Genomic DNA, 26402 nt, shown 5'->3' on the forward strand with positions numbered 1-26402 from the left:
TTTGTTTGCAGTGATGACGTGACAGAGATGCATGGACTGCTATGGAATGACAGTGTATAATCTACAGCGAAGAATCCTGGTTATGTTTAGGAACGCACATCAATCAATTTTATAAAATAACAATCTCATAAAGATTCAAATTTTAAAAAATACTAATGTATATATATATATATAAAATGGAATAAGTGAAAAGGTTAAAACTATCAAATTCTTCATTTGATAGATTAATTTCTCTTCTGAAACCAAATGCTAAATGAAACTTTATCGAAATGTCTGATTCGCGTGTTGAACAATCACGAAACATCCAACCATTCGATAGATAAAATCGAAACTTTGACCACCAACACCAAAATATCTACAGTCTTCATCAATCGCCAGAACGACGACAGGAAATTAAAAAACTATAGCACGGTTGGCGACCACATTTGCACATTTTGTCATCGGCTTTACGACTCTGTGTAAGAGTAATTGGTGAATGCCATTTGATGTCTTCACCTCTTTTCGTATGACGTCCAACACCCGTTAAACGACCTTTAATGACTCTGCATGTAACGTCGTCCCTGATGAATTTTCGTTCTTCTCAAATGGAAGTGCATTTGGATGTTTCGCAAATGGACTGATAGACTATTGTTGGGCATTCAGGACTAAATAAGTATATTTATTTTAAGAAAATACTTCTCTAAATTAAACACACTAAAATATTACCGAATCCATTTGATTTAGTAGAAATAATCGTGGCTCTAGTTTAACACAGATTACTTAGTTGTAACAGATTTATGAGAAATTATATTTTAATTTATTTATTTTTGATTTATCTTATTCTCAATAGGAATTCTTCTATTGATTCTCTTGTTATTCTTAAGCTGGAGCAAACAGACATTGTAACAATTTTCTATCCGTGTTACAGCAAATATATTTCTTCCTTAATGCTATTTCACTGGATAAACTTGGCTAATTTAGCAACATGGCCATAATTACTCTAAATAAGACTATCTCCTTAAATAGCATTATTTTAGTAGGATTAAAGAAAGTGGAAACATTCCTATCTACTTATAATGTTGATATTTCCCTATTTATGAACATTTTCTTTGTAGAAAGATCATTATTTTACTTCTTACCTAAATAAATAATAGCTAAGTAATTAAAATTTATAATTCTTTTTTTTTCAAAAATCTTAAATGAAATGGTCTCGACAAATTTTATAATAATAAATAACAGATTACACGAGATTAACTTAATATTATCTTTAGAAAAGATACTTCTAGAATAAAAGAAATCTTAAATTATTAAGTAAAGTATCGATTTAGTTATAGATAAATTTTACTTTCCCTAAACAGAATGATCAATATCAAAATGGGTTTAAAATGTTTACGTTCCGAGAAGAATTTATCATTCTTCTCGCCTTGTGCAAGATTTAAAACGGTTTCTGGCTAGACAGAAAACACATTCAAGCTCTACATTATCAAGAAAAATAGTTTTACAAATTTGGAAGAGTTTTGAATAAACTACAATGCAGAATTTATTAATCATTAGTAGAAAGATTAAATGTTAAGTTACGAAAATTCAATTTATTTCACGTAAGTTAATTGATATTTCATATTTTAAAAGTATTTACTTAATTACTAAATGAGCAAATATAAAAAAAAAACATTTCTTAATAAAATAAATTTTATATACCGAATGATCGTAACTAAAGTACTGTATTTCTATTCAATGTTGTCTAGAGAAATATTTAGTAGTCCAAATATTACCAAATTTCGTATGGGAGATATTTCAGGATATGCGGAAGAAATTTCCGTAAAAAAAAAGTCACAACTCTAACACTTTTAGCGCTGAAAGTAACATTTTATTTGTACGAAAACTCATTCTGTACAGAGACTTTAGCGATGCAGGGAATACTGCTCAATGTGGTCTCCATTCTGGAGGTGTGAAACCTGACGGCGATGAACAATGAATGTGTTTAATGGTGACCGTAATTGATCCTATGTGATGCTTCTCACATGCAGTGCGATACTCTTTCAAAGCTGTCAAATTTGTAACATGTCCTCGATAAAACATATTTTTTAAATATCCTCGAAACCAAAAATCACGTGGATTATGATCCTGGTGTTAAAAGTGTTATTATGGTAATTTTTGGTATTAATTTTTTGCGCAAATGTCTTTTCCGTGTCTTGAAATGTATCCCACCAAATTTGGTTGCATATGAAGTGATGAATTTTTACTTCTATAACTTAACACTAGAATCAAGTAAGTTATTGTTCTTCACTGGCGACATTTGATAATAGCATTAAACCCGCATGTTAACAAAGAATATAAACCTTTTTTCATGGTGCCACTGCAAAATACCAAGACGCGAATATCACTAACTCGAAAGTAGCCACCATGTAGCCAATTTTTTTAAAATTTAAATATAACTACAAATAGAAATAATTACTATTGGCACATAGTTAATATATATATGAACATGCACATATAATACGTTTACAAAAATTCCGCTATTTAGACTGTTGTAAACTCGTCATTTTCGATAACTCTTCACCTTCTCAGTCCACGGGACTCTAATTATGTTTACTCAGTATGTATGTAATCATTGATAAAAAATTTGGCAATCAGATAAGTGTAAAGCTCCGACAGTACAGCTACAGTATGTCTCAGACAGATATTTAAATAATTATAGTTGTGATTAGATTATAGTTGAGATTGTATGCATGTAATGCCGCCAGAATGCCTTAAAGTTGTTATCTGATTAACTTTTAAAAATGCTTGCACAGGCTCACTGTTTTTAAAATTTCCATTGTACTTATTCTTCGGAGGTCTTCGATCTCCAGGCAGGAACAATCCATGGTTGGCGAAGTTTGAAAAAGGTCACATCTTTGAGCTGAGAGAAGCAGAGTGGTCATTTTGCTGAATTGCCCGCCGTTTGGGCAGATCTGCGCTGACAGTCAGAGCACACATGCACAGCAGATAGATTCTAGACGCCCTAAACAAATCATCAGAGAGACAATCGTCTCTGGTGGTTTGTTTCATGAGAGAAGCACGAACAGCTGCAACAGCACATTTGTTTATCATCTAGAGACAGGTGCAAGCCTCACTACAGAACACTATCTTTTCCCTTACCATTGACAGGCGACTAGCAAAAACAAATTTGCATGTACTGTACGGCGACTACTAGGAGTCCTACCATTAGCACCCCAAAATTGCCGCTTTGTTTGCAGTGATGACGTGACAGAGATGCATGGACTGCTATGGAATGACAGTGTATAATCTACAGCGAAGAATCCTGGTTATGTTTAGGAACGAACGACCATCATATACTGTGGTGGATCCCTGGAGAATACTTCAATACCGCCTTTACTGTTGAGGGGCACACTGCCCCCATTACTACACCTTCCTGTATGGGGAACAATCTCGCATGACAACAGGAAACCCCTAGTTGTGGTACGAGGAACATTGACGCACAACAATCCGTTTAAAAAATCCTGCGCCCTCGCGTTGTCTTTCACGGCAGGATTTACAAACAGCCATTTTCCAACAAATAATACTCGACTGCAGGCCACACTTCCTGGGATTGCCCGGCCTTCAGATTTGTCACCCTTCGAGTATTTGTGAGACCAAATGAAATGCCAGTTTCTGTCATCTACGAGTGTGAGAGATCTGAAGGGACAGTTGCAACATTTTAGGCAAATCTGTTGCAGGAGAGTATACACCTTCATGCCCCTGACCCGCATCGTCGCATGTATTCAGGAAAAAGGTCTTACAGGGTTCTAATGGTTCCTTTAAATTGGAGCATTGTTCCATAGGAAATTGTTCCTTTGATAAGATATTGGAATGACATTACCACTGGCAGTTCGTAGTAATAAAGTTTATATATAATATATAATTTTATGATATAAATTTATATTATTTTTATGTTGAGTGTGCAAAATCACTTGAACAAAAGTTGAAAGCATAATCTAAACTTTGTCATTAATATATTCAACTTTATTAAACAAATAGTTACTTAGCTTTATAGACTTTAGCTACTTAAACGTTTCAGTTTAAAGTTGTTATATGACAAATACTATTTACTTAAAGAATAAAAATATCTTTATCTAAATAATATACGTAGGTATACAAATACATTTGTTTAAATTTGCTTATTTCGAATTAAATTGCTTTTAAGTGCATTCTGGTATTAATAAAATGTTTTGTGGTTATATTTACATATTTTATTTACAGTCCAATAATCATATTTTCGAAATTTTGTTTATTTAAGCTTAGTTGCTCTTCAATTTGCGAAATAAGATTTTATGATCGTTAAGAGCTTTAGAATTGATGATTAATATAGGATTTTAACAATTCTAAATTGAATAATTATGAATAAATATAACAATTTTCATTTGTAATATTGTTTAGAAATTTAAAAATTTTATGTACAAATTATTTAAGAATTATTTTTTCAGAATTAACAACAATATTTTATGGAAATTTGAAAGGAAACATGAATATGATTAGGTAAAATCTATGACACTTCACATTAACATCCGTTCAATTTGTAGAGTGTTTTTAGTAAAAAAAAATACTTTTAAAATTTTGATATTCATTTAGTAAATTCTTACAGTTTAAATATTATGGAAATTATAAAATTAAATATTCTTTAAATGTCGAAAAATAATCAGAAACCAATTAAACGCAATCAAGCATTTAAAATGCACGGTATAGAAAATTATGATAACTATAATAATATGGTTAATAGATTTAAATGATCTTAACTGAATTTATAAATATACCAGATTTATTACTTTAGCATTCTTTACTTAAAGCACCGTACTATGTATGCAGAACAATTTACAATTTCAATTATGTTTACAAACCTCAATTTTCAACAAATTAATAACGGCCTGAATCTAAATTCGTAATACTAATTATTATACAAGTTATTAACTGGAACAAAATAGGATAATATGAGATATGTGTGTAGTATGGCGAGTGAGAGCAAGTTGATTCATCATTGTTCCCAATCTGTATATAGTCTTAGTTAATGACAAGAAAAATTAATAAATTCGATTTGTTTTGTATATTACTAGAAGTTGACGTAAAGATATAAGAAAAGGGTTTTAGATAGCAAAAGTGAAGATGACGTGATGGGCTTCGTTCCTATCTTCAAGAGACTTTTACAGATCGGAAGAAGATAGAATTGGGTACAGAAGAGTTGTTCTTCTAAAAAAAAGTATGGAAAAAGTTTTCGAGAACAGAAAAGAATATTTTACTCTTAAAGCAACGAAGTATTGAAGAATATAAAAGCTAGTTTTTAGAAAGGACATGAATTCTTACGATTCAATCTTGATAAAATATAAGAACTATTCGAGATTCGAGACCAAAAAGCATTTTTTTTCTATTCTTAAAAATGATTTTCTCTTATTCAATAAGGGCTCTGAAGATAGGACATGAGAAAAAGTGCCCTTCTTTGTTTCTATTTCTACTTGATTCACAAAAATAACAATTTATTATTTCTTAACTCAAACATACGATGAGAATTTTTTGAATTCCGATTTGAATTATGTATTGTTTCAAGTGCGATTCATTCATTTTTTTATGATAAAGAAATGAAAATACTTTTATTTCATGTGAAGATTAGATATAGATTCTTTATTTCTAGTAAAATAGAAAGCACAGGATGATCTAAATTGAGATAAGATCTCGAGTAACCACAAATCCAATAACTTTCTATAGTACGAGTTTTGATTAAAACTAAAACTTAGATAGGATATTTAATTTCTTGAGAGCGTTCAATCTTATAAAGTGCTTCGTAAAAACTCAAAAAATAAAAAAAAGTTAAAAAATATGACACACATTTATGGCACCAAACCTTTAAATTTTAAAGGAAAAATATACTATATTTTAAGGAGGAATCATAGAACTATCGAGAAAACTACAACGTTCCTACGAAAATATATTTTTTATTTTAAAGAACAAAGAATATAGCGAAGAACGTTTCATCATCGTAAAGACTAGATACAAAGAAAATAGCTTCTTTTCTGAAAGAAGATCGTATTTTCAACAAAAGAAGACTTCCCTTGACACAAACAATACACTGGGAAACATTTACACATTTCCGATTTCCATCAACAAACACCTCTTTCACAAACGATCAGATTATTGATGGGGAGAGGATTCGTGTTTAGTAAAGAGCAGAATATTCCCGTAATAGTCTCATTATGCTTTTAACAACTGTTTGGCTTGTGGTATTTATAAATTTCGCACGCAAGCAATCACCATAGCGCATGAATATTAATAATTGCTAATTAACTCAATCTCTACTCTAATTGATGTAGGTAATGTGTTTAAAATGTTATTTCTTTCGTCACGTTTTGCTCTTCGTCTTCCAAAACAAACTTTCGTGATCGAGAATAATTATCTAATTTAAATTAATTTATTCTGTCAACTTTAAATTAGTAAAAAAACAGCAGAAAACTTCTTCTTTTTCTTTACCTTTAGGTGAATAAAAGTAGAATACTCACGTCAACGTAAACTCCCAGGAGATCGTACTTCTGACCTGGCGGAACGTCACTTGGAAGATAACGATAAAACTCCACATTATTCTTGTACCACTTTACCGAATATAACTCGTCTTCTTCTAAGTCGTAACCGCACCTAAGCCATACGGATTTACCTGCAATTACAGCACCAGGTACATCCAAATCGCACATCTTTAAACCGTGAATACCTGAAAGAATATATAGTTCTTTAATTACTTCTTAACTTCACGCTTACATTCTTAATTGTAAACATAAACACCATTTATTTTAGTAATTTACACAGCTAAGGCTAACATAAAGTCGCTATTTTAATAAAAATTCAGAACGTTTATTGTTTCTCCACATAAATATTTGCATAGATACTGGGAGATCATCCCAAAATGACTGTTTGAATGGTTATGTTGCTGAAAAGAAGTATTTAATTGTCAAAGAAATAAATGCGATTGTTCTCGGAGTGGAAGGAACATGTAGAAGTGGCAATTCTTTTGCGAAAGAGAGCTTTTTTCTCCCACTTCTTAAAGGATAACAAATACAGCTCCTTTTCTTCTTTTTCCTATTTCTCATTTTGTAAAGAATAAATCTTTCTTTAAAAATCGAAAGTGATAGAAAAAGAAACATTCCTTATCCTTTAAGAAGTAGAAGTAGAGGAAGCAGTCGTTTTTTGTTCTTTTGATAGTAATAGAAAATGTGCATGTTCCTTGTTCATGGAGCACGTTTAAAGAGGAACATGTTCCTGTATGACGAGGAATATTCGTCTTCCTTCTCCTCTTCGTTATTTTAGTTTCTTCTTTTTTTTTTTATTTTTTTATTTTACAAACCCCAAAATGGAAATCTTCGTCCATTTTGGCTTTTTAAGACGAGAAACGAGAACAGAAAGATGAACAAGCAAGTTCTTTTTGACATTTATTATTTTTACCGGTTAAAAAAATGATATATGTGGATGTTATGTTTTTAAAGAAATTCAGTTTATATCATTTATTTTAAAAGTTTAAACACGGAAAAGGAAAAAATATATATATATATAAAAGTATAAAATATTTGTATTTTAACAGTAAATTTAATATCTAGTGAATTTAAATGTTTTAAATTTAAAAATTGTACTGCTATGTCTTTATGTAATCGAACATTTTTAGAACGTTAGAAGTTTAATCAAAATGGCTAAAGATACTCGATATTCGATCAAAGAAAGACATTTTACTGGAATAATATTTATACCATTTTTCTTTTTATTTTTTTTATTCTACAATTTCTCGTCCATTTAATTATCTGTACTATTCAACAGATGTTAGTTTTCCACGATGAAAGACAAACAGATTGACGTTCCTCAAACAATTATAGAGCTCTTGATCCATCATCGACTCCCGAATAGTTGGAATAAACCCTGATTACCATAATAGTATTAGGACAGCATCTGTTACTGTTGTAGTATAACAAATAGTGCAATTGTGTAAATTCCCATTTAGAGACGTGTTCCTTCATATAGGCTTATGCTNCATAAAATTTTAATAATTTTCATAATTTTATTCAACTTACATCAAAATGAAATTTCATTTTTAGAAAACTTAATGGTTCCGGTGCGCTTGTTATTGATACTTGTTTCGGTTACAATCAATTAAAATTAACAAAATTACAGAAGATTTTTTTCCTTCTTTTTCTTCTAAAGATAGGAAAAGAAGTGCAAGCAAATGTTAATTCTCGCTGAGAATGGCAATTTTGTAAAACACAGAAACTCCCTCCTGTCGAGAATTGTTAAAGGAGACAAATCTACTTAATAACATTTTCCATTCAGTGGACAGAGAGAATTGATTAACTGATTGCTTTAACCTTTACTTTTTTTTCCTATTTTGTAATTGAAAAAATAAAAAAAGTTAAAACAATTGTTTCTTTTTCTCTAGAGGAGCAATCATAGCAATGCTACTCAGCTATTATAGTTTCAATGGCAAAATTTCCCACCAAACTTAGAGAACAATGCTACCTAATTACTAAATTTAGTTAGATTATTATGCATATTTGTTAAACTAGAAGCATAATGAAGTTTCCTACACAAAGCAGCTAGAAGAATAGAAACTATTCACCACCCCTTGTTTTTTTTTATAGCGATACGTTTAAATTTCATGAAATTCTACTGTTTATATCCATTTTAAGCATATAAAAACTGTGATAGGCAAAGTTTTTTCTTATCACAGTTTTAATATGTTCTGTAGAGGAACATTGGAAATGACTAGATAGGGAAAAAAATAAATAAATAACTGAAAGAATAAAATAAAATTTCAAAAATCGCCTAACATCTTTATTTGTTTAGAGTAAACATCGTATTTTTACCATTGGGATATTGTTAGGTGCTATAAAAGCAAACCACTGATTGTAATAGGAAATATTTTCTTATTGCTAAACTACGTCACGAACAACTTATATAACATCCTTTTCAATTTTCCTCTAAGGTAATAATGAATTTGGTAAAAGGAGAGGAACCATCTCAACCAATGATTTCCCACGAGATAAATGTATTTAGAGCAATATGCACATTTATCAGGAAAAAAGATGTAAGGTTGCTTTCTCTTCCACATAGAAATGTGCCGATTAAATGTTTCATAAGCGTGCGAACATGTCGCCGGAAGTCGTCGTGAAACAACTTCCTGTGGGGTGTTCGCAATCAGTCACGCGTGTACCACGTGACGGTTGACGTCAGCCAAATAAGATCAGTCGGGTGCGTGATGGATGGTGTCGGCTCACCTGTCCACCGACTATCACGCTATCTACGCGTGACGTAATGGGCCGTATGTTTCGTGACGTCGCCTGGACGTGAAGTTGTAAGCTTTAGAAGTTGACAAGATTGATCGCTATACCTGCAGCTGCACCTGCTGGGTTCTAATATGGTGTAGAGCATCAATTCTTTCGACTAATATCACAAAAAAAGTAAAGCGATAGTTACCTCTTTCATGTCAAAATATCAAGTTTTCTTCTGATTAAACTTATTTTTTTCTCGAGACGAACGTCAGATGCGCAAACAAAAAATCAACTCGGATGTATCTTGTTTGTTCTGATATAAAAAAAAAACCAGCTTTGTAAAGTAAATAAAACAAGTGAAAGTTTAGTTGCGGAGAAGGATTAGGATAAATGTAGGAAGAAGTAGCGAACTGTCTGAAAGATGTCTGAAGGGAATTGTGTCGGATACTGTTGCAGAAGAGATTTCTCAACTGAGCTAGTAAACTGCTCTTTCTACTGTTGATTGCTTGCTAAAGTTGTTGGTATGCAAATAGCGTCAATGCAAAATCATTTACCTGAGTAGGCTCTTTTAAATAGGCGCAGATGTGTAGCTTTAATTCCTCCTAAAATTCACTTGTCTCGAACCAATAAAGTATTTCTAGCAGTCATGCGTGAGTATCGAACGTTGTTTCTGCTCTCTTCCATCATTGCTTCGTAATTTTATCATTTTGCAATTTTAAAATCATTTTTTAAAGATATGAATGGCAAAGAAAATATTTGATATTTCAATCGGTGAGGGTGATAACTTTTGAAATCGAAATTTTCTTTTCAATTGCATGATTTCGACCAGATTTTGACTAAAATTGAGATATATGTCTGCTCTTTTTATTGATCTTAGACTCAGAATTTTATTGCGTGTAGGAGAAACCATCGAAAATTGGTTTATATTGTAATTCTTATAAAATGGTTCTTATGTTATGGACCCTACGTAGAAATTGGCAAATTTCAAATGACATTTGTGATTTCTTCAAAATCCTTTCTAAGAATATTCCAATTTCTTTCATGCTATACTTACATATTGCTTATAGTTTTGCATGATCACATTCCTTTAATCCAAAATTTAATATAAAAGTGCTTTGTATAACGTAAAAAAAAGTTAAAATCGGAGAAGTTTTCAAGAAAAAAATAATAATATTTGAGATTTATTCAAGTAAGAATCATAAGAAAATAAAAGAAAATATAATAAAATAATAATAATAATAAGCTTAATATCAAATTAATTAAGTGCTTAAATATTTTTTACATATTTAATTACATTTGAGGCATTAAATTTCATTTATTTAATGAAAATCTTTCATATTTTTGAAACGATTTTTTAAATTATTATTATTTAAAATAAAGGAAAAACCAGAAAAATTTAATTCATCTTCAGTGCACAGTTTTCATTTTATGTAATTCATTCATCTTATTCTTTCTCTCTCTAAATAATAAAGAAGAGAAAATAATGATAAAGAAGAGGAATAAGATGCTGACAGTGAATATATTCATCTTCTTTTCCACTTATCTTAGTTATAATTTTCATAAATTATTTTTCTTAACAGCTTTCAAACGTATGATAATTTTTGTGTAGGCGTTTTTTTTCCTTATTAAGTTATATTTTTTTGATAATTGAAACTTTTATAAATTTCCTTCTTCATCCCAAAATCCATACGATATAAGTCGTGATATATGAAGAGTATATTTGCACTTCACTTTTATATTTTCAAATATACGAACCAAACCATAGCCGTACATTATTCCAAGGAAGAAATTGCAAAGATTTANGTCGACAGAAAGAATAATGTTAATTCTCGCTGAGAATGGCAATTTTGTAAAACACAGAAACTCCCTCCTGTCGAGAATTGTTAAAGGAGACAAATCTACTTAATAACATTTTCCATTCAGTGGACAGAGAGAATTGATTAACTGATTGCTTTAACCTTTACTTTTTTTTCCTATTTTGTAATTGAAAAAATAAAAAAAGTTAAAACAATTGTTTCTTTTTCTCTAGAGGAGCAATCATAGCAATGCTACTCAGCTATTATAGTTTCAATGGCAAAATTTCCCACCAAACTTAGAGAACAATGCTACCTAATTACTAAATTTAGTTAGATTATTATGCATATTTGTTAAACTAGAAGCATAATGAAGTTTCCTACACAAAGCAGCTAGAAGAATAGAAACTATTCACCACCCCTTGTTTTTTTTATAGCGATACGTTTAAATTTCATGAAATTCTACTGTTTATATCCATTTTAAGCATATAAAAACTGTGATAGGCAAAGTTTTTTCTTATCACAGTTTTAATATGTTCTGTAGAGGAACATTGGAAATGACTAGATAGGGAAAAAAATAAATAAATAACTGAAAGAATAAAATAAAATTTCAAAAATCGCCTAACATCTTTATTTGTTTAGAGTAAACATCGTATTTTTACCATTGGGATATTGTTAGGTGCTATAAAAGCAAACCACTGATTGTAATAGGAAATATTTTCTTATTGCTAAACTACGTCACGAACAACTTATATAACATCCTTTTCAATTTTCCTCTAAGGTAATAATGAAGTTGGTAAAAGGAGAGGAACCATCTCAACCAATGATTTCCCACGAGATAAATGTATTTAGAGCAATATGCACATTTATCAGGAAAAAAGATGTAAGGTTGCTTTCTCTTCCACATAGAAATGTGCCGATTAAATGTTTTCGCAGTTTTCCATTCGAATTTTCTTAAAACGATATTCAACAGGAGTCAAAACTGTATTTTTCTTAACGTTTTTTTTTTGTGTGTGTGTGTGTAGTAATTGCTTATTTCCTTGAAGAAGAAAAAAATGCATTACTTTTTTAATAACTTGTATCTCGAATTCATTATTGTGAGTTCTAGAGTAGGAGAGTCACATTAAATTTTAATGAGTTATTTATTATCAAATTTCTTATAATTATATAAGTCATTTGATATCTAGAACAATTTTTTTTTTAAAATATAAAGTTTGCTTTAATGTAAAAACAACCATTCAAACTAGAATAATTTGCATTAAAATCATTTCAATTATTTTTATTTTTCTTTGTTAAATTACAATAACTTTAAGTCATTAATTTATCCATACAAACTCTTTAGAAATTCTTTTAGAACATTGAAATTATTTTCTCATTTTAAAGTTTTTAATTAGTGTATTTCATAATTTTTCTCAAATTTGAAGAAAAATTCTATTATAGAAAAAAGTCTGTGATAATCTTCTTTTGGGATAAACAAACTCGAAAAGTGAACTAAGAAATTTAACACGCAAGCAAAAGATTTAAAAACAAAAAAAAATAAATACTCGACCCCCTTAAGAAACCTGACACATTCGTCGCAATGCTTTATATATATATATTTTTTTTTTTTTTCGAAAAAAAGTTGAGAAAAGGGAAGCTTTTTCTTTTTCGATGAGGTTTATTTCACGAACTCGTCCACTTGTCAATTTTATAAGTGTTTTTGTACCATTGAAGGAAGTTATCGAGAAGGCTACTACTATTGCTTCTCTCCTATCCAGGACTGAAACTAAGGTTTCTTATCCCTCCTTGTGTAACAAGAATGCTATCTCCAATTTCTTCTCTTTTTCCCTGTTTAAAAATAATTTTCCAAACTTTTTCTAAAACCTGCAAATTTTTCTTTAAGAAAACTCCAACATAAAATTTGTCAATGATAAATCTTCGAAGATTTGAGATAACGATAATACTTTTACATTGATTTTGACTTTAAAAAAAAATAATAATAATAAAAATTATTTAAAAAAATAAGCGTGACATTTTACAACTCACCAAATCGAGGTTATAAATAATTTTAATAAAAATTTGAATAACTAAAAATGGTAAAATTCGGACCAATCACGTCACAATAGGCGTGGTACAGGAGAATATCACGCAAATACCTTTAGTGGTTTGCTATAAACAGATTCTAATCAATACAGTTACAACATACCGACCAACTACTACTGAATACTGATGATCGGACATGCGTGACAGCATTTTCACTGTCTTTCTTTTCCTTTTTTTTTCCTCTTTTTGTTTCTATCACGACTGATGCAGGGGCGTGTCACTGTATTTTTTTTTCAAGCTGAATTCTTATTACAAAATTTGCCAATAGCTGTTTTAAAACTTGAAAATTAATTTTGTTAAGTGAAAAACAGTAAAGAACACTTACTGAGGTGATTAACGCCATCAATTCCTTTGATATGTTTAAAGAAACTAAACACTTTTGGTTAGATAAAAGAAAACGAGGAGGAGGAACCCTTTCGATAAAGAGACGAGGAGCGAGGAGTACTTAGTTAGCTAAAATGGATGAATTCAATGAAAGAAATGAATTCTGAAGTGATAATTCATATTAAGAAAAACCTTTTAAGTCTAAAATCTGTACGAACAAAAAAAAAAAAAATATAATAACTTTAGAGAAAGAATCGTTTTCAACTGTCATAAGCATCTTTCGAAATTAAACTCATAAATTCGAAGGAGTTAATTTTATTAATCTTCCCCGGTTATTGTACTTTCTGCAATTTTAAAGAACAATCAATCCTTAACAGATTCTATATATGGGTTTCGCGTGTAAACGTCCATCTGCCCGTTCGACGACATGTGAAGTATAAAAGTTTGCCAAAGACTAATCTTCAATGTCCAATACTAGAAATGTCTTGGTGAATAATAGATAACGCTGATTCTTAATAGCTTTCTCTCATAAGATATTATTAATTGATTTGAGAGAAGGTTGGAAAAAGAATTTTCTATAATAAGGATAAGAAAAGAATTTTAGAAGTTTAATCTTAAGTGTATCTGTTACATCTGTTACTGTACATCTGTAACCGGTCACGCTACATCTGTTACTATTCATATTACATCTGTAATTGTAGATGTTATTCTGCTGGATCTGATAATGTTCGTATTGCATGCCACAGAAGTGAGGTTGCATTCTGTATTCGCCTTTACGATCTCTAAATCTATTGGTTTACTCTTCATTCGCCTTGTTTCTGAACATTTTTCTTCACTCAGATTTGTTATAGATAACTATTTTTTAATTTATTTGTATTAGAAACAATGATTTTAGCCCATAATTCATAAATCATATTACAATTTATATCGATTTACTGAACGCTCTTCAATGTATCTAACTCCATTAATCATCAAATTTACATTCTCTAAAGTTAAATATAATTTGCATCTATAATTATAATGTCCAATGAAATCAAAATTAAAAGCAAAATAAAGTTTTAATCAGAGCTAAACAATTTCTTAAATAGTGTCAAAATTACGATATTTTCATTAAAAGCGCTGCAATTGTGCAACCTACTAACTTTTATTACTTAATTACCTGCTGTTTACCATGCTAATTTACGTTCTAGGTAACTTCCACATCAAATTTGAGCCTGAATCAATATTTACGTCAGAAGTAAGGAGGAGAGATTTTATTCCTGATTATTTCTTGTGCACACAAGCACGTGCACACACCCCAAATCTCAATCATACAACGGGCCATCTATCGCTTCTTCAATCCAATCCAACCATACATCACAAGTTAAGGGGATGAGTTTATGGAATATTTACTTAAAAAATGCCATACTATCTTTATGTTTGCTTTCAGAAGTCTGCACACATTCAAGCTTTGGTGGAATTAAAAATCTAATCGAGTTTGTGCCGGATCTAAGATAGATCCGGAGAAGACAATCTCTTCGTCTTTTCTAACTTTATCGACCAATCAACACTATCTGATTGCTTATACCACTCCTAACTCGATTGTTGCCGAGTGTATGTACTGTACTGTACATCCTAACCTCGTTTACTTCCTTTTGGCTTCTTCTAATTTCACCATCATCTTTTGTCACGTCTACCATGACAGATTTTAATTTGGTCAATGGAAGAAATAATCAATGTAAACAGTAAGCACAATTCGGTAGAGTGTCACGTGTTAGTTTGTCGATAGGATGGGATTTCATACCCCGGAGTATGCAGTAGGACAACAATGGTTGTCATAACATCGGATGATAAATAATCTCGCTATTTAGCTGTCCACCTGGCTTCGTACTTCTGATATTTTCCCTTCTTGTCATACGAATGAAAAATGGCTTTGGCTACTTTTCCGATGACATCAGTTCGCTTTCCTCTATCATCGACAAACCTTTCTGGTCGTGGTGAGTTGTGACAGTTCTCTCCAAGTAATTATTAACATCGGATCGAACTGTAAAGGTGTCTCCACTGTCATCTTCTGTCGTACAAGACGATATGTGGTTTCGATTTATCAAGTGTACTGCCTTTTGCTAAAGGCGAATTTTTATGTTACTCGGGAAAAGAGGGAAGAACGTCTAAAGGCGACTATTATTTGGAAAGTTTTGATTTCAATCTCCACCAATTTTAGCACCCAAGATGTTGAGTTTTTGAAGGAAAATATCGCTTTAAATAATTTTCTTCATTTCTTTTTTAAACACACAAAATACTCCATCAGACTAATAAGATCTCATTACTTTTTTTTACCGATAAAACATTGAAAAAATCTATTACTAAATGTTATGTAAGGGTCATTTGTATCAGAGATAACGTTCAAGTTTGTGTTTCATAAACAAGAGCCGTCATCAAATCGAATCTTTTTTTTTGGTAAACATCATTTTCCTCCCCAAACGAGAATTCCAAAATTGTTTCAAACGAGCTTTCGTGGTCGCAAAGCGTAACTCTCTTACAAAAAAAAAAGCCCACTATAATCTCATCTTGATTGAGTATTCCATTTGTAGCAAAATATTTTTATGAAAAATAATTAACCGAAATTGGCTTTCAAAGTGGAAGACGATATTACCAACCAAGGTAACGAAGTTATTTAAAGAACGAAATGGACCCACTTAACTGCTTGTCGGTAACACCCACAACTATTCTAACCGATAGAGAACATTTGGGAGGTCTCGACGCAGATGTTGCATTTCACATTCACTCAATCATTGCATGCGACTGGAAAATTTCAACTGCAACCACCCGACGAAGAGCGAGAAGCGAGTAGTAGCAAAGTAGAATAAAGGTAATTTAGGAGAAGTCAGAGAAGAGAAATCTAATGAATGCTGCTGTAGCCCCGGGCCGGATGAGTGGAATACTTTTGATTGGGAACAAAGTCCTTATTTATTATGGGCAATCTATATAATATTGTTTGCTAGTCATATCGACTCTCGTTTCGCTTATCCTCGATGAAATTTTCTCCTAATTGGATTATATCCGATTAATTTTTGCAATCTTGTAATTTAATAAATAAAAAATTAAATAAACTTAATATCAACGTTTATAAGAGTTTGCGACTCATTTTTAAAACTGTCTCTGCCGGATTCTCTTAATTGAAACGTACTTTATTTATAAACTTATCCTACTTCTTAATGAAAAATTCGGCTTTGTATCTAGTAACAAGCAATACAATACGTTGAAATTTAAGCTTAAAATGCTGTTTGTAAGATGAAACAAGCGAAAAAGTTGAGTGTATTAAATGCATCCAAGCTTGTATTTTGATATCGAACATCAGATTCTCACTCTCCCTCTCAAGACAGATATTTTTAGATGAAATCGTTTAGAGAAGCTGTTCGATAGACTTCCAAAACTTAAGCTTTTGTACGCTATAAACCTGTCTAAAGATAAAACACAGGCGAAGTGATATTTCATTCTACACTCTGCAAACTTTACAGTAAGGAAACTTTTGCCTCCACTCTGTCGTATTTTTCCCTAACATTGGCCACGCGACATTACATCCCTTCTCTCTTCTAATAAACACTTGACTATGCCACCCTCAACCGGAAGTTGCTTCCAATCGGCTGCCCACAGGCTGTTCTCCCAATTACACTTCTACCCGAAGTCGGCTTGTCTTTTTATACTTTATTGATCTCCAGAGCTCGGTTTGTAGTGCAGAAGACAATCAATGCGACATTCAACCCACAACATTTAATAACTGATCGTCACTTCCGGCGGAAGGAAAGGTTTTTCCACTTGTTATTATAAGCTCTATCGCCCTTCCTCCCGGCTAATAACAATCTTAATCGCGCATGTGCCATTTTATTACTGTTGTAGATAATGTCCCCAACTCGTTCACTTTTGTAGCTAACGTTTCCTTTTTAGTCTCTAATTATGTTGCGGGAACAACGTGTGCATTTAGTTGGTCACCACCCGAGACTCTGCAAACTTTTAGAATCAGCTTTTCGGTCAGTGACTCACTAAACCACAATTTATCAAATTTGCAATTTGTAAATCCATGATTCATGCCGCGATTGAGTCATGATCAGTTAGCTCTTAACTACTAATTTACTAGATAATCCGCATTCTAACGCTTCAAGCTCTTACCATACAAAATAATCGCTGTTAAATTATCTATATTCATGTATATCTACACCTAATATAGAAAGTAATTAATGTTAAACAAGTATAAAGATGGAGGAACCTGAAACGTTAGATACACGTGGTATCGTGTTAAAAACTGTTTAAAATGTATTGCACTTAAAATGATGCAAAAAAAAAAACCTTTAAATTAATTAGCAAAATGACATAATTTCATCAAAACCATCATCCAGATCATCATCATCAGCGGTGCTTCTTCCTCTACCTAATGTTGTATATAATTATCTGGATAGAAACCATTACATCATCATCTGTGTTTGTTGCGCCGCTTATCGGTCAGATTGGCAGTAATGGGAGAAGCTGCAACACGCAAACCCGCAGTTACCTCTACTTTTCCTCTAATCACCAAAGCTTCTTTATGATGGTCGGATCTTCTACCGCAGGCTCGTGATTCAATTTCCTCTTTTATCAGTGGCCAGCGTCCCGGTATAAAGCGTTATTTCGTCCACTCACGCAGTCTGTATGCATGTTCGAAAGAAAGACAACGGCTCTACGTTTCGAGTGCAATTATAGAAATTTGCTCAAGACCTATAGTTTGGTAACTGTAAACGGTTTAAGGGGGGAATTAATTGACACGATAGTTGGCGTGTGATCGACCAATGAATGCTCTTCTTGCAAGAGGTGCAACACGCGATCCAATCATTGTTAGTCAAAGTCAAAAATTGAATAAGCTCGACTGGATTGAATGTTGACTCGAATAACAAAGATCAATCTCTCGAATGCAAATTGTCCCTCCGATTGATTAGTCTGTTGGTAAATATGTTTTCATACCGTTTCGTGCCATAATTTGTACAAATTTCATTGTCGACAGAAAGAATTTCAGTAGTCACGACTGTTTGTACAGTATATAATGTGTACAACACTATATTTTTCTACACAGCAAAAGACATTTATGTTTCATACGCTTAATATCTATATTTTTGCTTAAACAAGCGCTTAAAACGAATCTTCTCATTAACACTCGTTAATTCGTATAAAAATAGAAGAGTAATTTGCAATAATAATTTAAGTACATACTTCTCTAAGGCTAGAAAGAGACTGTAAATTCCGAATTATGTTGTGATAATGGAAGAGTGTGAATTGCACTCTGCTCCTGCTACTTGCAATTTGGAAAAGATAACCAAGGTTACATTATCCTGTCACCATGTGACAATCTGTGACTTGAAGCAGAAGCAACTGCCTCTAGTAATACAGAAGCAATGTAGCGTGTGCACAGAGGTACGGTGTGAAGTTGTAGGGGACAATTTTCGGTTCAGCCCATTGGTCAGTTGCTTCTGGCTCGCCACTCGGGTGTGAAGAGAATGAACTGGCCCCTCAGATAAATCCCGGATAGGTAGAAGTTAAGGCCTATCTACAGCTCCATATGTTTCTGCGTTCCTGACTGGAATATGTGGAAACAATTGAAACAACTTTTAAATCGAGAGCGTATCGAAGGCATTTAACACTTTTATAAAATTACATTTCAATATTTTCTAGTTTAATAATAATATTAAGTCTTTAAAATAAATAAATATTTTCAAAGTAAGCATTTTATTTTGCATATTAAATTTTAATTTAAGTTCTGTTTGCTTACAGTTTCAGCTCAGAATAGTATTATATTTTTTCCAATAAGAATAAAACTTCTTCAATAATTCCTTATATAAAACTTTATTGAAACAGACGTATCATAAAATTCCACAATAAATTCTGTAGTTTTATACACCTAAGTTCCATAACTCTTACGGTTCTTTAGCACATTAATGTTTAATAATAGACTCCATAGTTAAATGATTCAATGTGCCATCGGTATCGATTTTGTTTTATATCTTGTCTCTTTAATATTGGATATCGTCTTTAAAAAGTTAATTTAGCGTGTAAACACGTCAAAATAATTCATAAAAAACATTGTGTCAACACGAATTAAGAAAAAATAGATACCAGGAAGAAAATTAATAGTACTAACAGATCAATGTTTATCCAGATGTTCATCATGACTCAGAGCAAACATTAGGCACTTGTATATGTACTATAGGCTAAATACATTTTCCTAAACTAGGATCCAAACAGAAAAAATGTCATTCAAACTACATACTCCGTCCACAATTTCCTATCAAAATTTTTAACTAATAAACTTGCTTTAATTAAAGACCAATTCTTAATCTATTTTATTTAGTTTAAGGAAAAAAAAACCCATTATATTTACATAAAAAATATTAAAAAAAACATAAGAAAAATTTAATTAAAATATATAAAATAATAAATATTTTAGTTATTAAATAAAAATATTAAAAATAATTAAGTATTTCGCGTAAGATAAAGTATATATTTCGCTTGGAACAGAGTCGACTTTTAATTTAGAAGAGAGTAAATAATTTTTAAAAATCTTCGCGATCAAACACTTAAATTTATCAAGAAGGAAAAAAAAAGAAGAGGAAAAGAGAAATTGTTAAACTCAATACTGATCTAATATTTGTTTTAAAAGTTGTAATTTGGAGGAAAAATTAATTGCTTTGTGATGGGACAAAAATTAATGGGAGCAAAATTGTAATTTAAGGAGGAGAGTTATTAATTTTGTTGTAATGGAGATAAAATTATTACTTTTGTCATATAATGAGGCAAAATTAATGGGACATTATCATTTTCCTCGTAATGGGTTAGAAAAATGGGAATTTTTACTTAATTGTCATTGATTTGAATGCGATGAGCAACGTCCCAGGTGAAACGATAAGAACAGAAAAGATCCTCAAATCCCAATTTATATTAGTTTAGTTTTGTTGTTTTGTTTAGAATAAATAAAAAGTTATTTATTTTCTGCTTATCTTTATATATATATATATATATTTCTAAAGAAGAATATTTAAATTGAACCGTTTTTTTTTTTCTTTTCTTGTTTGATTGTGCAGAATATTAGATGAAGTATTCTTTCATGGGAATAAAATTATTACTTTTATCTTTACAGATGCGATATACTATTTACGGAAAATTGGATATTGCCTAGTTTATTTTTACAACAAAATGCTTATTTGGTGGCAAAATAAAGCGTGTTGTCGGTTGTTCCTTCGAGAAAAACAAATTTATGATGTATATATTTGTTTAAAGAATAAAGGCGAAAAGATGTTATTATTGTTATTTGTAAGAAAATATTCATGAGAAAGAAAGAAAGGAATCTCCTTTAGAATTTTCAAATATTGAATATATGACAAGTTCTGAATTTGAATTTAAAACCGCTATTTCTCAGGTTAGATTTTTCTTGCAACTTCCGTACGATATAGGCCTAACTAAATACCGTATTAACTTTATATATAAACGAATTTTACTTCCTGTTTTTTTAAATTAAACGTTATAATTTTTGCATAAAATGTTATTAAAATTAAATTAAAAGCTGTTTAAGATCTTATAAATATTTATACTTGAATATCAAATTAGGTGAAGCTTACAAGAACAATTTAATGAAGGAAGTTAAGTTTTCTATTAAATGATAAGAAGGAGAAATAAGAAAACAATTTTAAGAATATTTTTCCGAAAAATTAGATTAAAAATATACTAAAATGATTAAAATATAGCATTATAAATGATTCAAATCAATCCTATTTGGTGCGGATATTTGGTGCAAATATGGAACTCTTTACTTAACAACCACATATAATAAGTTAAAACGGGGTAGGCTCAAGTCCTTGGGGTAGGCTTTAAGGGTGGTTGAGGTGGGGATTTTTCCCCACAGAATTTTTTCTAGGGTATCAAAGGATATTAATGCATAATTTGGTGAGGATACGCTGAGCGGTATAGAACTCTTTGCCTAACAAACAAGCATACATATTTTGACTTATACATATAGAAAATTACAAATTTTACAGCCTAAAATTTCAGAAAATTCGATAGTAAACGTCTTACATTCATTGATTGGTATCTTAAAATGTAATAGTACGTGTACATTTTCCGTGTTTTCATTCGCATTTCGCGTTTCCATTCTTAACTTTCCCATTGGTGTCATGTGAATTTATACACCCGTGGAAATGTGCGCATACACGCGATCATAGAAATAAGTGGTACACATATCCAGGCGCATCACCTATCTGAATACATTTTACGCATATTTATATGCATATAACATGCGTACAAATATATGTAAAACGTGTATAAAACAAATGTATGTTATACGAGCATCTTGCATATAAAATGACGCATGACCGCACGCAATTATACAGAGTATGTTACTGTATTTATGAAAATTAGGAAGCATTGAATGTCGGGAGGAATTGGGAGGACGAAGAAAGAATGACACAATAATCGGAAGTAACGTCGGCGGTCCTTATTCCCCCGGCAGCACAATTAATCGGACAGTGTGCGTTTGACAACAAAGCGTTGTACACCCTATTAATTTGCCACTTTATGACGCGGGCACCTGTTAGAGTAGCTCTGGCAAGAATTCTGATGAGCTCTCGGAGCGTGTCTTCAACTCCTTTCCCCTTCCACGTTTGTTTCGTCCTCTCGAAAGACACACACCTACAGAAGTGTATCGTGTGATTCCTGGTGGTCGCGTCACGTCGCAAGGCGTATCGAGTGACTTTTTCAATTGAATCACACTACTCACTCCGTGTCACGTTTCCTTATAAGATTACGGTCGGTTGATTTTGTACGAAAGGTTTACGGACATCAGGCGTTGGTAGTTTCTTGAAGCATTGTTTTCGGGTATGGACAAATGTAAAAGAAGTGTGATCGCGTGAAGTGTTAGCGTCATTTTATAATGAGTAACGCGACTCAAACCCGAACTAGCGGAGGGCGTATCCGAGCAAGTAGTAATTAAGCTAGAGGCGAGTGTGGAAACAATGGATGCCGGCCGCGGGGTGGTAAAATCGATCTTGTTTTTCCCACCGTTACAAGTTTTTTCATTATTTCCATCATAAAAGACGCTACGATATTATTTTACTTAATCACCTTCTTCGATATTACGCTTCATTATCTTATAACAACTCGGGCAAAGACGTGTGACGTCGAATGACGCCACGCGCCGCGATCGGGCGTTCGGGACTGCGAGCGTTTTAACAGGTGCACCAGGACACGAGGGTCACGTGACGGCGAAATACGACTTTTCGAATCGGGCGTGTGCAAACCATAGCGATGGCAATCGATTTTGTGTTAGAGAACAAACTTCTGAATAATTCTCCGCTTGCTGACATCAGCCGATACTTCGCGCTTGATCTGATTTCAATTTATGGACGCTTTACTTCTGCAAAACGTTTTTCTCTCTCTTTCTCTCTGTAACGTTGCCGGTAGGAGGTAAAACGGCGTTCTTGTCACGTGATTTATAACCGAAGCCACGTGCGGCCTTAGGCGCTCGCGGAGTAGAAAAAATAAAAATACAACGTAGCCAGGTGATCGCGTCGGTAACGAAAGTAGAATGGAAGACAACGGATCCGCTTTTATCTAACGGCAATTACGTCACGTGATTGGGATAGAGCGAATTCTCCCTTCGATCGTCTCGATCGGGTGATTTTTATATATAACATATAAATGTCTTCGGGGTGGAGAAGTGAGAAAATGACACCGGATCGCGTGACTTAAATTGAGCGGATTCCGGTGTTCCGCTCCATTAATTGGGGTGATCGTTTCTGTGGGAGAAGTGAGCGATCGATTTCGCTTTGAAAATGCGAAATGTCTTTTTGTTTTCACGTTTATTTGCCTTATACTCATTCAAATCACGTGATGATCCTCTATCTGCTCTGTAATGCGACTACACTTGCCAATCTCTAGTTTGTAAAAACCCTCATCTCTCTTCTTCTTAGCGTGACGCGAGTCACAAAAACTTATTAATGTCCTATTAATTCAGTTATGTGTTTTTATGATTTAGTGAGGTTAACAGTCTCATTTAGGGGGGTGATCTCGTGAGTTGTTTTGCATAAAGATTAACACAAAATATATTCCACAGCGATTAGTGACAAAGTGATTATTCATTAATCATTTTAAAAATGGATTTTTAAAGTTTTATTCAAAGCGTTATTTTCAAGAAACCAACTATAAGCGATTCCTCACTGTTCTGATGTACAATACTTATTGATTTATCGATTTGTTATACCAAGTTATATAAACTCCGTTTATCAGAATGAAGGTAATCCGATCACGTGACGTACCGTTTAAGCTTTATAGTTTCTAGAAGACCTCAAATCCGCATTTGTATAATATTAAAATATATCAGGGAATAGTCACGTGTCACATTTTTTGAAACTCAGTCGTGTAACGGGGTTAAAAAGTGCCCCTTTTATTACTTCAATTATTGTTATGGATCATCGTGAGAATAAATAAACTATACGAAATCAGATTGTCTTTAAGTTGAATCTTTCGCCGCTGACTGAACCAACAGAAGTGTTATCATCTTATCGATCGCCATATTTAGCTTTTTTTTTTTTTTTCTTTTTTTTCTTGTGAAAATGCATTAAAGTCGGCGCCAAATCATCCAAAGGAGGCTACAAATAAAGTCTTATGGCAAACACGTGATACTCAAACTTACCTGTCCGGATTAAAACGTGACGAGTTTAGTTACGAATCGATCAAGGTAATCATTTGACTTGGAAACTTAAGCCATCAGTTTACTTACGAATGGCAAGTACAATATTATTCTTATCACGCAATTTTATCCGAGATCAGTCACAAGATAAAAACTGAAGAGCTCATAATAATTTAAATGTTTCTTTAACAGCCACGTGACCGGGCGAATAAAGATAAATATGTTAGTCTCGTGGCTTGCGTGTTCGAGTAACAGTCGAACGATGCCAGTCATCGATCACATTATATTCAAAATTAAAGCTAGCCGAATTAGACGAGTGACAGTCACGTGACGTGGCTAGCTTCCGCTTTCTCTTCCTCTTTGCTTAAACAAATCCTTTCTTTGTCGAACGTGACTGGAAATGTAAAAGCTCCCCTTTCTGTTGACACTTCTTCTCCTTTGTCTTCATCTGTGTCACCTGATTGATGCCCCTTATCTTTGACACAACTATTAGCTTCTAAACATCGCCTTTTCTTCCTTTTGCAGCAAAACTCGCTAAAGCTTTCTCTTCTCAAAACAACGACGATTCTGAAAACGTGGACCTTTCGCTGGCAACGATTTTTCCCATCCGACCACGTGACTAATCGTGCCAATGCATAAAAAAAACAAATCACGTGATAATTATGGAATATCGTCACGCGACCAAACAGTTGTTAATCATGAGGTAATAAATACCCAACGTGACTAATTATTTATCACGAAATAATTAGAAATTGTGCTTACTGAAACAAGTAGTTAAATGTAAGAGAAATTGATATGTAATTTACAACTAACGTAATGAATGATATTATAATTAAGTAGTGTTTGTTTCGAAATTAATGAAACTCAATTAAAATTACACAGAATGTTGCTTTATTATATTAAAAAAAATTTGTGAAAACCTAATGACTGACCTAAGCATAAAATTCAATATAGATAAATTACCAATATATATTTTAATATATTTTGCTCTCTCTCCTTGTATTAAGTGAAATGTTATGAATTGACCTGAATATAATTTGGTTATGAATTAAAGTAATTCCTTAAGAATATGTTGCCCTAAAGTCGTTTTAAAGGATCAGATTTATTCCAGATTTATAAATAAAAACCTTTAATACATGTTTAGAAGGAAAAGAGGTAAAGAGTAAAAAAAAAACAAACCATTCATCCCTTCTCCGCATCTAAATCCATTTCTCTTATATAAAATGCAGAATTTTATTAATAAAGAATAAGTAAAGTGCACATCTGCTTTTCTAAACGATACAAAAATTCAATTTTTAGTAGTAAAGGATCGAAATCATGTGAATATGTAATTCAACGCCATAAAAATTGGTAAAATTCTCCTAATGTGATCGAATCAAGCTTCACTTCCAGCAATTTCGTTACGCGTGTAAAAGCCTTTAGATTTGAATTTGGCTAATCTTCTACACAAATTTATATACTCTTTAACACTATAACCAACAGTTTTATTCTCTCGTGATGGGATTTTCCTATCTGCACTTCTTTAATCCCTTTATTTTTAAAGAATAAAACTTCATAAAGGGGGAAAGAAAATCTACAAAATGCGAACAGTTTTTTTTATTCAAGGAGTAACGAAGTTAAGTAAAAGCCTTTCAATCTCAATATCAATAACAAAATTTCTATTGATAAAAAAAACCAATCAGAAACTTTTAATGAATAGAAAAAAATGTGAAGTTAAAAATCAATGAATAATTTAATCTTAAACAATCTGAAAAATGCATTTTATTACAAAATTTCTAAACATTCCTTATATATTATTTCCTTTTCTTTCTATACAAATTGTTTCTTTTTTTTTCTTTTGAAGGAATTTTATCTTTAATATTAATGCATATAATGTCTCATTTTGCCTTTTTACCTTGGTGATTTCGTGTGTATTACCTGCTGACCTACATTGATCTCGACCTTTTCTTCCCTTTTAATCCTGGAAATATCAACCTGGAATGACTGACCATAAACATCCTGTCAAAAGGTGTNTATATTCAAAATTAAAGCTAGCCGAATTAGACGAGTGACAGTCACGTGACGTGGCTAGCTTCCGCTTTCTCTTCCTCTTTGCTTAAACAAATCCTTTCTTTGTCGAACGTGACTGGAAATGTAAAAGCTCCCCTTTCTGTTGACACTTCTTCTCCTTTGTCTTCATCTGTGTCACCTGATTGATGCCCCTTATCTTTGACACAACTATTAGCTTCTAAACATCGCCTTTTCTTCCTTTTGCAGCAAAACTCGCTAAAGCTTTCT

General features: G+C 32.1%; 1 protein-coding gene across 1 annotated transcript in view; it reads right to left on the reverse strand.

Annotated features, from left to right (window-relative positions):
• Positions 1-1902: 1902 nt before the first annotated feature.
• Positions 1903-26402, reverse strand: part of LOC111637270 — a 44975-nt gene continuing 20475 nt past the window's right edge. Inside the window, exons 2-3 of the mRNA XM_023382728.1 lie at positions 6501-6706; positions 1903-2103 (exon numbers count right to left, since the gene is read on the reverse strand). Of these exons, the coding sequence (XP_023238496.1) occupies positions 1903-2103; positions 6501-6706 (407 nt within the window). The remainder of the gene's footprint in view (positions 2104-6500; positions 6707-26402) is intronic.

This window comes from Centruroides sculpturatus, unplaced genomic scaffold (genome assembly GCF_000671375.1).
Source record: "Centruroides sculpturatus isolate CEXI.00-Female unplaced genomic scaffold, Cexi_2.0 scaffold1121, whole genome shotgun sequence".
In the NCBI taxonomy this organism is placed as follows: Eukaryota; Metazoa; Arthropoda; class Arachnida; order Scorpiones; family Buthidae; genus Centruroides; species Centruroides sculpturatus.